The following is a 16975-nucleotide window of genomic DNA, read 5'->3' as shown; positions in this document are numbered from 1 at the left end:
GATTCTTCCAATATTCCACCTGCTAAAACCTTCCCTCATCCAAAGTTAGGTTGTCGTCCCAGTAACTGGCTGATCATCCCTGTACACATGGATCCTAGGGCCTTTAAGAGATAGGGGGCCATCCTTTAAGAGCACATGGTGCCAGCCACAGTACAGAACCAGATCTGCAGCCAACATCACGTCAAACGCCCTCACCTCGGTTGTACTGCATCTAATTATATAAAAAATAAAAAAATATATAGAAAAATCTTGCAACACTTCAAGTGTTAAAGAGTGTTTAAAAAAAAAAGTGTTAAAGAACAAACTCCACCCAGAAGCCAGTTTTATTGGCATGTGACCAGTGCTTGAGGCTTTTGGGTGTGGAATGTAGCCTTTACCAGTAGGTAGGGTCCTTTGGCTGCCCAGTCCCGAGAGTTTCCTGAGCCGTACTGCTTCCCTGCCAGGATGATGAGGGGAACCCCGTCTCTCTGGTAGCGCTCGACTGCCTCAAACACGTCCAGCTAACAGCACAAAAACACACTGTTAAACAACTTGGCCGAAATCATGCATGTTTATCCACTCTCCATTTACTGCACAGATGAATCTCATGTTAATTGTAATAAGGTATTTTACTAAGTCACTTGAAGCATTTGCTTGGGTTATCAAATCGTGAGCAGCAGGGAGATACTTATTCCCTTCTGTACAGAGCTGAATGAAGAGCACAGTTCAAGTGCACCGTTTCTAGACTTGACCCTCTCTCTCACTTACAGTCTGGCCTGATGGAATGTGCACAGTCTTGGGGCCTGGTTTGCCGATGAACCGGTTCTGGAGTTTGATGCTGGCGAATGTCCCTCGGGTCATCACCGCGTCGTTTCCCCTCCGGGCGCCGTATGAATTGAACTCTCGTGGTGTAAGGCTGAGAGTGAGAAATCCAGAGTTTAAAGGTCAAACTGCTTTCCTCCTGAGTCCCGCTGAGAGTTTACCAAAACTTTGCTCCTGACCCTGGTAAAATGCTAAAGTAGCACTGCATACGACATAAATAAATTACATGGAGGTGAAGATTTTAAACAACCCAGCCCCTGGTAAAATACTGCAGCAGTCTGCGTACAACGTAGAGATAAATTATAGGGTGCTCACCGTTTGCTCAGCAGGTACCTGGCAGCAGCACTGACCCTGGCTATGCTCCCGGCAGGGGAGATGTGGTCGGTGGTCACCTTGTCTCCCAGGAACAGTAGGGCGTGGGCGTTCTCTATAGACTGGGGCGGCTGGACCTCTTTACACTGGGAGAGAGGGGAGAGGTCATATAGAACCAGGGCCCAGAATAGTTCTGAAATACGAATTCAGCTTAACCTGATGCTAATATGTTTCACAAACTATTGAAGGAAGAGGAGGGGGTCTGATGATTTACATTAAAGAACATATCCGATGTAAACAAATTGAGTGGTCATGTGATAATGAACTAGAATGTATTGGCCTGAACGTTACACTGTCTCCCCAAATGTCCTTTACCCTTATTGGAATGTATAGACCACCTTCCACCAAAAGTGTGTTTTTTGATCAGTTTAATAACATGCTTAGGGAATGTGATTTTGGGAAGGAGGTCATCTTAATGGGAGATTTTAATATTAATTATGAAGACAAGTCTTGTAGGAAAACCCTCAAATGGATCACTAATACCTTTGACCTTACACAGCTCGTTAAAGGGCCAACCAGGGTGACTTGTTGCTCTAAAACACAGATTGACCTGGTGTTCAGTAATAAACCAGAGAGAGTGACTAAATCATTCAATATGGTTACTGGGCTATCTGATCATAGTTTGACACTTATAGCCAGAAAGTTGTCTAAGAGCAGGTTTAAGCTCTCTACTGTTAGAAAGCCGGATCAACTAAGAATACCTAAGAGTGAATTAAACTATTTTGAAAAAGCAATTAATGGAATTAACTGGAATGATCTCTTGTCCTATACAGACGTGGAAGCTGATAGTGAGGTTTTTCTATCCACAATCCAGGCTACAATAAATGGTTTCCTAAAGAAAATCAAATCCAAACCTGGCCAAAAGAGCACTCTTCCTTGGCTAAATGGAGAAATTTGGAAATTGATGAAAGAACAAGATTATGCTCTAAAAACAGCCCTAAAATCCAAATTAGAGCATGACAGACGTAGGTTTACCATGTTGAGAAATAAGGTGATGAAAGAAATCAGACAGGCCAAGGCAAACTTTTTTATTAACATAATTGGTGAGTCAAAGGGAAATTCTAAATTGATCTGGGAGAATCTAAAAAAGTGAACAGGGAAAGACCATAGTACACCGCAAAAAGACTAGAAATCATGGTGAATAACAATCTAACACAGGATGCAGTTGAAATAGCAATAGCCTTCAATTCCTACTTTATTGACTCTGTCAAGGTACTGACACAGAACCCCTCCACTGGTTTATTGGGCTCAGTGCTAGTGAATGACGCTCAACCTGTCTTCATCATAAGGGAGGTTTCTGAGTCAAAGGTGAACAAGGTGATTAGCTCACTAAAGAACTCTAAATCCAAAGATGTGTTTGGGCTGGACTCTACCTTTCTTAAAAACTACAAAGAGTCACTCATTGGCCCCATTACTAAGGTCACCAACACATCTATTGGTCTGGGGGTGATTCCAAGGGTATGGAAGTCAGCCATAATAACGGCCATCTTTAAATCGGGCGACCCTGCTGATGTGAGTAACTACAGGCCCATTAGTATACTACCTGTAGTGTCGAAGGTTGTTGAAAAGTGTGTAGCAGAACAACTGATTTCCCACCTCAACAACACCCCCTTCACATTACACTCCATGCAGTTTGGCTTCAGAGCGAAACACTCCACAGAAACGGCCAACTGCTTTCTTCTGGAAAATGTGAAGTCCAAGATGGACAAAGGGGGCGTTGTTGGGGCTGTGTTTCTGGACCTAAGGAAGGCTTTCGATACTGTTAACCATGAGATTCTCATCACAAAATTGTCCAAGTTCAACTTTTCCCCCGATGCCTTGAGATGGATGAAATCATACCTTGAAGGCAGAACTCAGTGTGTCAGAGTGAGCAATGAGCTGTCGCCCACTCTTAGCTATGATGTGGGCGTGCCCCAAGGGTCAATACTGGGGCCCCTCCTGTTCAGCCTGTACATTAATGATCTGCCTTCCGTCTGCACTGGGTCTGAAGTTCAAATGTATGCAGATGATACAGTGATATATGTGCATGCAAAGAGCAAACAACAAGCTGCACAAGAACTCACTACTGTAATGGTCCAGGTTACAAAGTGGCTCAGTGACTCGTGTTTGCATCTCAATGTGAAAAAAACAGTTTGCATGTTCTTCACAAAGAGGGCAAGAGATGCTACTGAGCCAGATGTCTATGTGTCAGGGGAGAAGCTCCAGGTGGTATCTGATTTTAAGTACCTTGGAATCATACTTGATTCCAACCTCTCTTTAAAAAGCATGTGAAAAAGGTAATTCAAATAACCAAATTCAACCTAGCTAATTTCTGATTTATACGAAATTGTTTGACCACAGAGGTAGCAAAACTGTATTTCAAATCGATGATACTCCCCCACTTAACATACTGCTTGACTAGTTGGACCCAAGCTTGCTATACAACATTAAAACCTATTCAGTCTGTCTACAAACAGGCTCTCAAAGTGCTCGATAGAAAGCCCAATAGCCATCATCACTGTTACATCCTCAGAAAGCATGAGCTCCTGAGTTGGGAAAATCTTGTGCAATACACCGACGCATGTCTTGTATTCAAGATCCTAAATGGCCTAGCTCCCCCTCCACTCAGTATTTTTGTAAAACAGAAAACCCAAACATATGGCAGCAGATCCACAAGGTCTGCCATGAGAGGTGACTGTATAGTTCCCTTAAGGAAAAGCACCTTTAGTAAATCTGCTTTCTCTGTGAGAGCTTCCCATGTCTGGAATACACTGCCATCAGACACACATAACTGCACCACATATCACAATTTCACAAAATGCATGAAGACATGGCTAAAGGTCAATCAGACTTGTGAACATAATCCCTAGCTGTGTATTGCCGCTTTCCATGTTGTCTGTTGTCTGTTGCTTGTGAGGTGTGGAAACACTTTGTTGTTTTTATGGATTTTGTCTTGTTGCTTTTTGTCCTATGTTGCTCTGTCTGTATGCTACATCTTGCTTGTCCTATGTTGCTCTGTCTGTATGCTATGTCTTGCTTGTCCTATGTTACTCTGCGTGTGCTCACTGTTCAATGATTGTCTATATTGTAATTGTTTTTAATAACCTGCCCAGGGACTGCGGTTGAAAATTAGCCGGCTGGCTAAAACCGGCACTTTTACTGAAACGTTGATTAATGTGCACTGTCCCTGTAAAAATAAAATAAACTCAAACTCAAACTATCCATTACGCTTTGAATATATGAAATACATATGTCTACTTCTGAGTTTCTTAAATTCTCTCTCTTAAGTGTTTATTATTGTTGTACATTTGAGTAATTTTCCACACAAAAAATAAGACTCACAAGTTTGTTGAAGAAGGAAGGAGAGCGGATATATGTGGATTTGGGATCCCATGGGAAAACCACAGACTCTGGACATTCAAGGTTATTCCAAAACGTGTTCCCTTTCTGTAACAGAGTGACAAACAGCACACCGTAATGACTGCACCGTAATGAAACTTGAATAGGTTGAGAGAAAAAAGACTCAAGAGAGGGAGCCAACCCTAAACAAAAGGACCCTCACCTCCCTTCTGGCACGGAGCTCTGTGAAGATGGAAGAGATGACCTTGTCCTGCTCTATCTGCTGCACCTCCTCCCTGGTGGGCCACACGTCCCGCAGGTACACCTCCTTCCCCTCAGAGGTCACACCTACACCAGAGTGACAGGGTAACAAACATGCTAACACATTATGTTTTTAACCTTCGATTGGTGTCTCCCAGGGGAAAAAAATTGACCCCCCCCCCCCCCCAGATAACGTTTTTGGACCATCACAGCAAGTGAACGGTAGTTCATCAATGGTATCAAAAAGTGAAGACAGGAGACAGATTATTAAAATTAAGTGTCAAACAAACCTCAAAATGTGGTCTTGAGGTTTGAAACGTGATGTTGTTCACTTACCCAGAGGCTCTTTCTCGAAGTTGATGCTGACGGTGCCGCGATGGCGTACGCCACTACTAGGGGCGGAGAGGCCAGATAGTTGGCCCTGACACAGTCACATAGGCGTCCCTCAAAGTGTCTGTTCCCAGATAGCACTCCGCAGGCCACCAAGTCCCCCTACAGCGGGCGCATGGGGAAGATTAGACCTTCCTATAAAACCTCTCCGTCACTCTCTCTAGCCACCCATGTGGTCAAAAGATTTGACGACAGAGTGCGTTAAAGGAGGTAGTCAAGTGTATTTAATTTTTTTCAAGGATCAAATTAACACTGGATTGGATAATATCTCCTAAATACTTCATTATGGAATACAGTCTTATTCATTCCAGCTCTGCAGTGAATAGTAACCAAGTTAAGACAGAGTTTTTTCAAGTACCTCTTTGATAGCTTCAGAGACGGTCTCTGGTAAAGGTGCAGTGTTTCCAACGCAGGTGGCACATCCATAGCCTATCACTTCAAACCTGAGTCAGATATGAGGAACAATTATCTAATATTCCACTCCTGCATATTCAATGAGCCAATTATGCATAATCAAGTGATGTGGGTGTGTGTCGGACATGAGTCGGGTACATAGTTGCTCATGGTCTCGTGATGAGGAAGCCCTGCCTGTGACTTAAAAACCTGTGTGTCAGCCCTTGGCCTAAGAGGAAATGTTCTCTTGGCCTAACGGTCGAGACATTGGTTTCTCCCATAGGAGACCTAGGTTCAGATCCTGTCCGTGCGTGTCCTCACCCTAGCTGGCTGAGGTAAGGCAGTACTCCACTGGTGTTGAGGTAGTGGGTGACCATGCCACTGCCAGGAGCCAGGCTGGTGCGGATGTAAGGCTTGACGATAAGGCCCGCCTCCACTGCTTTCTTGGCCAGCAAACCTGTCAATCAAAAGGCGATACCAGGTGCATTGGCAAAATTCCTGACAGTCCAATTGGGATTTCAGGAAAGCCTGAGAATATAGTACCGTGTTCCTCCAGTGTCTCTCACCTGCGGTCAACATGACAGAGGGGTTGCAGTTGTTGGTGCAGCTGATGACGGCTGCGATGACCACAGAGCCGTGGGCCAACTCGTACTCCTGACCGTCGTGGAGGAACGGCACCAGGCTCTCCTGCTTCTCCTTGGAGATGTGGAACCCTTTGAAACCCACCTGGAAAGAGAAACACAATTAACTAATCCATACTTTCAATATTTTATAGCCAGAAGATGTGGCAAGGATCTCACCCCTTTCTACGCAACAGACAAAACCAGGTCATTCTAACAAAAGTATTTATCACTCATATAAAGTTGTAGTGAACAAGGGTCATATGATTGATTCATTTGAGATGAACCAACAAAAAGCCTTATATAGGACATTTCCCCTCAATGGGCAGTTTTACTTTTCTGTTGCTATGCAAACTAAAATATGAATAGGCTAATTGTTTGATGATGTCAAGTATTTGAGTTCTCGACTTCGTTGACCTAAGGCGTCTGACTGATATGTTACCTTCTCATTGAGACAGCTCTGGAAGTCCTCCTTCATGCTGCTGACAGCTACCCTGTCCTGGGGCCTTTTTGGCCCACTCACATGGGGCACCATGGAGCTCAGGTTGATCTCAATCACCTTTAGAGAAAACAGGGACAACACAACTGTACCTCTGATTGTGAAACAGAAAAACGATGCACTTTGTAACATGGACCAATATTCCTCCATAGCTTCCTCTACTTATTGGCCACTAATATCTGAAAAGACTAAAAGAATACCTCAGAATATTGTGGGTCTTCTGACGAGTCCTCGTAGTTCCTGAAGAGTTTCACAGCCTTCAGATAAGCCTCCAATAATTCAAGTTTCTCCTCCGTAAAGTCTGAGAGCAAAGGAAAACATCAAGTTTTAACATTACATGCCACAGATGCAACATTTAAACATCAAGGGATCATTCACCAAATGCCAAATTTACCCCACCTTATGGAAACCAAGAAAGTAGTCTGTATACAGAATTTGGGTTTGTTGAAGTTAGCATTAACATTGCTGAGCAAAAAACAATTAGTACAGCTTCTCTTAGCATTGATGGATTCTGTTAAAATGTAACATGTTTCAAGTTAAACTGAAGTTTGTTTGTATCCTGTTTCGTGAATGATTACTTTGAGTATTAAATGGAGTTTAGGCCATGAAACTGTGTGTATGCTCATTTGTAAAGGTTGACCAAATCTGATAAGAGGAAATTGCCTAGGATCAGAAAGCATGGTAAGGCCCAGGACAATGACGGGTTGCGATTCTGACATCTAGCTAAACAAAGAGAGGACCATGGACATTCCACAAGGGAGATAAGGGAAACTCATTGGGGTCATAAAATGTATGGCTGGGGAGGTGACACCTACAAGAAGGTGGTGACCAAAAAGAGGGAAGAGTATAAATGTATGCACTCAGCCGACGGCATCCTTGGTAATAAACACTTGAAACTTCTCTTGAGCTTTTGGTCTCAATTCCTTATTGCAAAGAGCTTGCAATAAAACAAATCTTTATAACAGCATGTTCCAAATCGCATGCACATGAATCTCACATTAACACCTGACATACATCACAGCCTCAGAAGTGACAGTCTAGCCTGGAAACAGGCAGGTGACAGCTTCCTGTCTTACTTGTTTGCTTAAAGTGTTGGAGTGTGACATGGTCGACAGGGAAAAAGCTGACGATGGCATTGTACTCGGGACACATGTTGGCGATGGTGGTCCTGTCTGGGACAGACAGCTGAGACACGCCGGGACCAAAAAACTCCACAAACTTCCCAGCTATGCCCGCCTGACGAAGGTGCTGAGATGGAGAACACATTGAATCAAGCTTGGCAGTACATTTATAACATCTCCATCATGTACTTTACAATGACAATATAGATAATACAAAGGAAATTAAAAAGACCTAAAGGTGGTTCAACCACATGTAGCTTAAACGCTAGCAATCAATAAAAAGTGATACTTTGCAAGTGCAGTGTACGGGAGCTTCTTTTGAATATGGTTTCAACATTTCTGAGCTACCCTCAGATGTGTACCAATACGTTTCATTTCTTAGCTGTAGCCTACCTTGGTGATCCCCAGAACAATATCGATGGACGTGGCCAGGATGTTGACGGAGCCTACTAGCCTGCAGCCAACCACCTGGGGAAGGGTCAGAGAGATGGGCTGGCCCAGCATCACTGCCTCCGACTCAATCCCTCCCACACCTGAGACAGAGAGCGGGAAAGAGACAGGAAACCGTCTGAAAGCTATAGAGCTATTGGCTAATTCACACGTCGATCTCCTTCTTAAGCTCTTTCATCACCAAAGCATTGTAACTTGGATATTAAACTATGACCTGATGAATGTGGTCTCAGCATAATTCTTAGTCCTTTCTTTTATCTATTCTCTTTGATATGTTGATGTTTTTCTGTTTGATGCTAATCTAGTATTTATTGAGGTTAATGGGTACTTCAGTCCGTGTACTCTGTGCAACACACAGCTATTGTGAGGTTGAGCATTTGTGAAATGTCCCTCCTTCAGGGCACCATAGTTATATTCATAACTTTAAAAAAATGGCAATGGATTTCAGCCAGTATTGGCTGCTGTGTGGACATTGATAGAACTTTAAATTGTTCTTTACCCCAGCCGAGGATGCCCAGACCGTTGATCATGGTGGTGTGAGAGTCTGTGCCCACCACGCTGTCTGGGTAGATGAAGCCCTGGCTCTCCTGCACCACCCGAGACAGGTACTCCAGGTTTAGCTGGTGTACTGCGCCCACATCCGGGGGCACCACGTTCACGTTCTTAAACGCTTTGGAGCACCACTTCAGGGGAAAAAGAGAAAGACGTAAGAAAAAGGTTAGACTGGTGCGCTACACAGGTCTAAATAAGTTGCAGCCGTGTTACAATGTGTGATTACAGGTTCTGGTTTCAGTTTGAAATAGCTGCTGCAGAGTCTCTGTAACTAAGTATCTTGTTTACATTGAATTTACTTTGACGGAAACTAGAGAGAGAGAGACAAAAAGTTACCTTAAAGAACTGCAGCCGTTCTTTGTTTCGGATCAGCTCCAACTCCTGGTTTTTCAGAGCGGTTTCAGGTCTGCAGAAAACAATGACAAGAACAATATGCACCTTTCCTCTCTCCTATACAGGGTACCGAGTAGGCTTTGCTACACTATATATCCACCCAACAACTCAGGAGCCAGGACCTGCATTCCCGAATTAGAGGTCTTCTCAGATTCCAAAATTGAGATACGAATGTTATTGGATCTGTGAAACTCCAGAACGACTTGACCCAGTAGTCGTCGCCCCCACCACCCCCCCCCCCCCCGATCCGACCCAAAATATGTCAGCGATGAGGGAGAATCGGAGCCAAATTGGGTCGGGACTGTATCCCACATGGATCCGAAAGATAAAATAAATGCAGCTTAATTGCTGCACAAGCCAGCAGAATTGTTTTGACTTGTCTAGCAGGCAGTGAAAGTTAACGTGTCACATGCATTTTCTGTTGTAGGCCTAGCTAAAATAATTGAGTTGTGGTCTACACTACAGCTTAGTATTTTCAGAAATGACATCCCAAATGTAAAATGTCGACACAAAAAGAAGGGAACTGGGGTGTGTGACGAAGATGCACTAGTAAGCGCGTCTCTCTCCAGAATGTGCTCTCCGTCTCCCGTTAATTTGTGTGTATTCATCATTTCATTGTGTGAATTGTTTGCCTTGTGTTTTTTATAGGCTCTCTCCAGAATGCGCTCTGTCTCCCGCATTATTTTTTTAGGTTGTGGTAGTTTCAACTGGGTTTTTGGTTCGTGTGCAGTTTATAAAGTGATCTTTTCAAAAAATACAAGTAATATGATTACTATTGTTGCACATGCTGTGTAGATAGTACATTTTATGTTTTCAATATATCACACCGTTTCTGCATATTGGTTATCAAGAAGCTTGATCTTGCAAGCTAGCCACTTACATAGCATAGCTGGAGCCCTGAGCTTTAGATCATTAGTTTGGCACATCTTAGATAGTTAAACTTATACTTCTAATATATTTAGCTGGAAAACAGTAATAGTGAATTTTAAGTGCAACTTGATCACCTGCACAACAGTGGATCATCACGTCACGAAAGCTTCCGCTTGCTCTGTGTGCTCTTCGCAAACAAACATGCCATGTGACTCAATCAGCTGCTTTGGGTGAACGGCTTCATAATTAAAAAATAATGCAACAAGCGAAATGAAGAACGTAATCTGGTTTATCTATTAACCTTGTGCACAAGTTGCCTGCAGGTATTTAAAAACAACAAATATTCAAGAAAACAATGACATACTTAGTAGAAAATAACTTTGCCATCATTATGTTGTCGACAATTTAACCTTAGACATGGTCATATTGCCATTAGCTATCAAAGTTAGTCAAAAATCCCTAGCAATGCTAACATTAGCTAGCTCCAGTCCTATCCCCTCAATTTTATCTAGCTAGCTAATGTTAAACTGCATCTAAAGTCAATCTGACATCACGATGACAAAAGGTTTTCCTACCAATTATGTCTCCTTTATACAAGTAATCTCCAAGGCACTATAATGCACTTTTGATGACATCTTCATATGCACCAATTGAGAAGCATTAAGTAGAACGTTCAGTCAGTATTCAGGGATGTATAATTATTTTATATTTATTATGCTGATTCTGTTGCAAAACGTTTTGCAGCAAACTGTTTACTCCAAACACAATGTGAAGTTGTAGTTCACTTCAAATCTATAAATGATCGATTCTTCCATGCTCTAAAGTGGAGTGAAGTCCACTGGGTTCCTTCCTTCCAGCCGCTTATTTTTATTTATTTTTGAGACGCAACTAAACTAAACCTTCCTTTTAACAACAAAACTAATCTCAATAGCGTTTGGAGTAAACGGTTTCTGTTGCAAAATGTTTTGCAACCGATGAAACGTTTTGCAACAGGATTGGCGTAATGAATACACCCCAGTCTTCAAGAGAATATTCACAACAATGGCTTGACGCAACGTGCAGTTCATGAATATGTATAATGTCTTACTCAGAGACGGGTTGTAGGTGGAAGGGGCATAGGAGAGGGGTGTTCTCAATCTGCTGGACAGCAGTGGCGGGGGAGTCACTGCAGCCCCCTTTGCTGCAGCTCCCTCTCTCGCCTGCACACTGGGACCCTCTTCTGGGTGTGGGTCTGGCGGGGGAGGGTCGAGACGGAGGCCCCTGGCTCTGGCTATCCCCTCCACCAGGGTTGGGGGCATTCTGTATGGCACTGCATAGAAAGGGTGGATAATTTCAGAAAGAGCAGGATCATTTCTGAGGATAATTAAGAAACAGCAAATGTTGATTTCAGAAATAGCACAGTATCAAGATATCCAACTCAGGAGGGTTTCCCAGCTATCGTAAGGTAAAATATGTAACTTTAAGCAAACTGTCCCCACCATTTGTTGAGGTCGATCTGTAGCGAGTGGTCAACAATGAGGTCTGTGGGGCACACAGGGTTGACCAGGCCAGGGTCCACTCCATGTTTGGTCACTGCATCCCTCATGGCAGCCAGATCCACCATGGCAGGGATGCCCCTGTGTGGAAGGAACAACAATCAGATCCACCATACTACTCCACAAAACAAACAATAACACACAGGGAAACCAACACTGGTAACCCGATAGCACTGCGATACAGTAGTGGTGATCTCACTAGGATTTACTACATGTAGGCCTATTGGGATTTTAAGCAGGCGGAACCATAGAAATTAGTGGAACAAGTCTTTGCAATAGGCTAGTTTAACTAATTGTACTCAAGATCTTGATTTGATCATGTAAACAGATAGTGCTGCAATGTTGCTATACCCTTGAGCAAGGTCTCTTCAGAAAAATACTGTTCATTCCTAAGACAACAAGCAAGACTGTGTGTACTTGATCAACTGCCCAAAATGAATACACTGAGGATACCGGTGGTGAGCCCTGACCTACAAAATATTACAGAGACATTTACCTCACCTACAGGCGCTACAAAAAGGAAGACAACAAAAAGGTCTGGGGATGGCTGCAACTCTACATTTCTTTGGAGGGATAGACAGGGAATATGCTATGACACAGGGACACTGCCGGTATCTTGGACCAGGTTTCTCTTGCAAAAAAGATTGTATATCAAAGAGATTAACCTGGATAATCAAAGGTTGGGGAGGTAGCGAAAGACACTCACGTGAAGTCTTGCAGCAGGACCCGGGCAGGAGGGAATGGCACCTCTGCCACATTCTGCTGCTCGCTCCAGTCTAGGATGTTGTGGACGTCCTCTTCTTTCACGTAGAAGCCGTCGCATTTGCGTATGGCTGCCTCCAAGAGGACACGGATGGATAGAGGCAGCTTGTCTATGGAAAGGAAAGGAATGAGAGACCATTATCAACACCCTCAGAAAAACATAACTCTTGGCATTTATGTGGCATTTATTTACATTATATTGGTTGACCACAGTTCAACTCATGGCCCTATAATGACAAAAGCTACATTTTGAGAAATAATTTGACTCTGATTTGGTCTTTTGACGCATAAGTGCAAGCCTTAGCGTATTGTTGTTCAACACAGGAGCTGACAAATCCACACTCACTGTATCTTGCATCATTCAGCTTCTGTGGATTGAAATACTTCTGGTCGCCATCTTTCAGCGTGTCAATCAGGTGGTTAAAAGGATGCTCCTCTGTATGGGGAAACAGAAACACACATCAATCTGACACTAGAGACTGCCTGTCCTAGAGGAGAGCAAGTACACTCATTATTTACACCCCGCATGAGTTCAACTAGGCTACTACTACTTCCAGCCTCACACAAAGAGTGTGATTAAATAGCACTTGCTTGTGCAGAGTGTGTATGTATGTATTAGCATGAGGGATAGTTGTATTTTTATTTTACCTTTATTTAACTAGGCAAGTCAGTTAATAACAAATTCTTATTTTCAATGACGGCCTAGGAACAGTGGGTTAACTGCCTTGTTCAGGGGCAGAACGGCAGATGTTTACCTTGTCAGCTCAAGGATTCAATCTTGCAACGCTCTAACCACTAGGCTACCTGCCGCCCCGATATATTCTGTATCGGAGCGAAAATTCCACTGTACATCCTATGGAAACTGAGGGCCATTTGAAGAGTTCTGCCTCTTGGCATGCAGCCTTGACCCCCTTCTCAGTGGTCGACTCGCTTTAATCAGCGCCATTTAACTTTCCCTTCCTTTTGCCCATAAAAAAAATAAATAAGTCTGGGGAATGTCATGTAGGCCTATGTGTTTTGTTCCACTTGGTCCCCCTGGCCCTTTGAACCAAGGCTAGAATGAAAGCTAAATCACAAGTAGTCAAGAAGGCCTCTGTAGGGGACAGCACAAAGTGGTCCCTATGTTTGTGACTTAACCAGCCTACTAGCACTAGGAATGAGTTGAGATTTAGATAAACAGGTGCCTACGAGTCTCTCAAGACAGACAGGCTGCCTCCCAAAATGTACTAATGCAAGCATCTTGTTGTCAGCATAACTGTCCATTGTGCATCTGTGTAAGGCAACTCATTTCTTCCTTCTGGGCATGACAAGCCTCAAATAATTGAACAACAGTTAAGACTTGCATGCATACTGTAAACCCAACATGCTTACTGTCACCAGGAAATCAACCACATAAGATCATGAGCAAAAAGAAATGAGGGACACAAGGGAACTCAAATATGCTCCTATTTAGTAAAGGGAGGTAACGCGTCCTGCTTATCATCACAAGCCTCATGTCAAATGTTTTCGAAAGATTAGGCCAACAGTAGAAACACCATTGCTAGTGTGGAGTTAGCTAATCATACAAAAGACTTGATGAATAATAACACATTTCATTTGTATAGCGCTTTTCATTACATGGTTCTCAAAGCTCTGAGAATTGCTTTATTATTACAGTGCCATCAGTAAGTTCACACCCCTTTAATTTTTCCACATTTTGTTGTGTTACAGCCTGAATTGAAAATGGATTACGTCTAGATTTTTGGTCAATGGCGTACACACAATACTAGAGGTAGACCGATTAAATCGGAATGGCCTATTAATTAGGGCCGATTTAAAGTTTTTATAACAATCGGTATTTTTGGACACCGATTATGGCCGATTACAATGCACTCCACGAGGAGACTGCGTGGCAGGCTGACTACCTGTTACGTGAGTGCAGCAAGGAGCAAAGGTAAGTTGCTAACTAGCATTAAACTCATCTTATAAAAAACAATCAATCTTAACATAATTACTAGTTAACTACACATGGTTGATGATATTACTAGTTTATCTAGCTTGTCCTGCGTTGCATATAATCGATGTGATGCCTGTTAATTTGTCATCGAATCACAGCCTACTTCGCCAAACGGGTGATGATTTAACAAACGCATTCATGAAAAAAGTACTGTTGTTGCACCAATATGTACCTAACCATAAACATAAATGCATTTTTTTAAATCAATACACAAGTATATATTTTTAAACCTGTATATTTAGTTAATATTGCCTGCTAACATGAATTTCTTTTAACTAGGGAAATTGTGTCACTTCTCTTGCGTTCTGTGCAAGCAGAGTCAGGGTATATGCAGCAGTTTGGGCCGCCTGGCTCGATGCAAATTGTGTGAAGACCATTTCTTCCTAACAAAGACCGTAATGAATTTGCCAGAATTGTACATAATTATGACATAACATTGAAGGTTGTGCAATGTAACAGCAATATTTAGACTTAGGGATGCCACCCGTTCGATAAAATAAGTAACAGTTCCGTATTTCACTGAAAGAATAAACGTTTCGTTTTCGAAATGATAGTTTCCGGATGACCATATTAATGACATAAGGCTTGTATTTCTGTGTGTTTATTATATTAGAATTAAGTCTATGATTTGATATTTGATAGAGCAGTCTGACTGAGCGGTGGTAGGCAGCAGCAGGCTCGTAAGCATTCATTCAAACAGCACTTTCCTGCGTTTGCCAGCAGCTTTTCGCTGTGCTTCAAGCATTGCGCTGTTTATGACTTCAAGCCTATCAACTCCCGAGATTAGGCTCTCTATACTATAGTGCCTATAAGAACATCCAATAGTCAAAGGTATATGAAATAAAAACGGTATAGAGAGAAATAGTCATATAATTCCTATAATAACTACAACCTAAAACATCTTAACTGGGAATGTTGAAGACTCATGTTAAAAGGAACCACCAGCTTTCATATGTTCTCATGTTCTGAGCAAGGAACTTAAACGTTAGCTTTTTTACATGGCAAATATTGCACTTTTACTTTCTTCTCCAACACTTTGTTTTTGCGTTATTTAAACCAAACAGGTTTCATTATTTATTAAGACTAAATTGATTTTATTGATGTATTATATTAAGTTAAAATAAGTGTTCATTAAGTATTGTTGTAATTGTCATTATTACAAATATAAAAATTGACCGATTAATCGGTATCGGCCTTTTTTGGTCCTGAAATAATCGGTATCGTTGTTGAAAAATCATAATCGGTCTACCTCTACACAATACCCTATACTGTTAACATAGAATTATATTATTCAAGTTATTAAAACAAATAAATGAAATTAAAAGCTGAAAGTTCAGGAGTAAAAACGTGCTTAACAAGTCACATAAGTTGCATGGGCTCACTCTGTGTGCAATAAGTGTTTAACATGATTTTTGAATGAATACCTCATCTCTGTACCCCACACATACAACTATGTGTAAGCTCCCTCAGTCGAGCAGTGAATTTCAAACACTGATTCAACCACAAAGACCAGGGAGGTTTTCCAATGCCTCGCAATGAAGGGTACCCAATGGTTGAAGGCTAAAGATTTTAAAAAGCAGACATGGAATATCCCTTTGCGCATGGTGAAGTTATTTATTACACTTTGAATGGTGTATCAATACACCCAATCATAACAAAGATACAGGCGTCCTTCCTAACTCAGTTGCCAGAGACGAAGGAAACCCCTCAGGATTTCACCATGAGGCCAATGGTGACTTTCAAACTGTTTAATGACTGTAATACTAACCTAATTGTGAGAGTGAAAAGAGGGAAGCCTGTACAGACAGAATATTCCAAAACATGCATCCTGTATGCAATATGGCACTAAAGTCAAACTGCAAAAAATTTGGCAAAGAAATGTACTTTATGTCCTGAATACAAAGCGTTATGTTTGGGGCAAATGCAACACAGCATATCACTGAGTACCGCTTCATATTTTTAACCATGGTGGTGGCTGCATCCTGTTATGGGTATGCTTGTCAACGGCAAGGAGTAGGGAATTTTTTGGATAAAAAGAAACGGAAGAGCCAAGCACAGCCAAATCATTGAGGAAAACCTGGTTCAGTCTGCTTTCCAACAGACACTGGGAGACAAATTCACATTTCAGCAGGACAATAGTAATGAGGGGCGGCAGGTAGTCTAGTGGTTAGAGCGTTGGGCCAGTAACCAATTGGTTGCTGGATCGAATCCCCGAGCTGGTAAAAATTAGAGGTTGACCAATTAAATCGGCATGGCAGATCGCCGATTACAATGCAATCCATGAGGAAACTGTGTGGCCGGCCCTGTGGCTCAGTTGGTAGAGCATGGTGTGTGCAACGCCAGGGTTGTGGGTTCGATTCCCACGGGGGGCCAGTACAAAAATGCATGAAATGAAATCTATGGATTCACTACTGTAAGTCGCTCTGGATAACAGCGGCTGCTAAATGACTAAAATGTAAAAAAAATGTGGCAGGCTGACCACCTGTTACGCGAGTGCAGCGTCAAAAGGACCTTGTGGCTGCAATGAGCCAAGGTTGCTAGCTAGCAGTAAACTTATCTTCACATAATCCCTAGTTAACCTAGTAATATCATCAACCATGTGTAGTTAACTAGCTTGTCCTGCGTTGCATATAATCAATGCG

At 42.4% G+C, this 16975-nt stretch overlaps 1 protein-coding gene across 1 annotated transcript in view; it reads right to left on the bottom strand.

Moving 5' to 3' along the window:
• The window catches only part of ireb2 (iron-responsive element binding protein 2), a 37059-nt gene that overhangs the window by 10457 nt on the left and 9627 nt on the right, over positions 1–16975 (bottom strand). The window contains 20 exon segments of the mRNA XM_014124042.2: positions 378–500; positions 748–895; positions 1117–1259; positions 4495–4599; positions 4715–4839; positions 5089–5127; positions 5130–5244; positions 5501–5585; positions 5857–5992; positions 6102–6261; positions 6598–6714; positions 6855–6955; positions 7731–7902; positions 8169–8308; positions 8725–8908; positions 9114–9183; positions 11128–11349; positions 11519–11656; positions 12282–12447; positions 12684–12773. Of these exon segments, the coding sequence (XP_013979517.2) occupies positions 378–500; positions 748–895; positions 1117–1259; positions 4495–4599; positions 4715–4839; positions 5089–5127; positions 5130–5244; positions 5501–5585; positions 5857–5992; positions 6102–6261; positions 6598–6714; positions 6855–6955; positions 7731–7902; positions 8169–8308; positions 8725–8908; positions 9114–9183; positions 11128–11349; positions 11519–11656; positions 12282–12447; positions 12684–12773 (2579 nt within the window).

The sequence above is a fragment of the Salmo salar genome, chromosome ssa10 (assembly GCF_905237065.1).
Source record: "Salmo salar chromosome ssa10, Ssal_v3.1, whole genome shotgun sequence".
Taxonomy (NCBI): Eukaryota; Metazoa; Chordata; class Actinopteri; order Salmoniformes; family Salmonidae; genus Salmo; species Salmo salar.
This window is presented reverse-complemented; position numbering and strand designations above follow the sequence as displayed.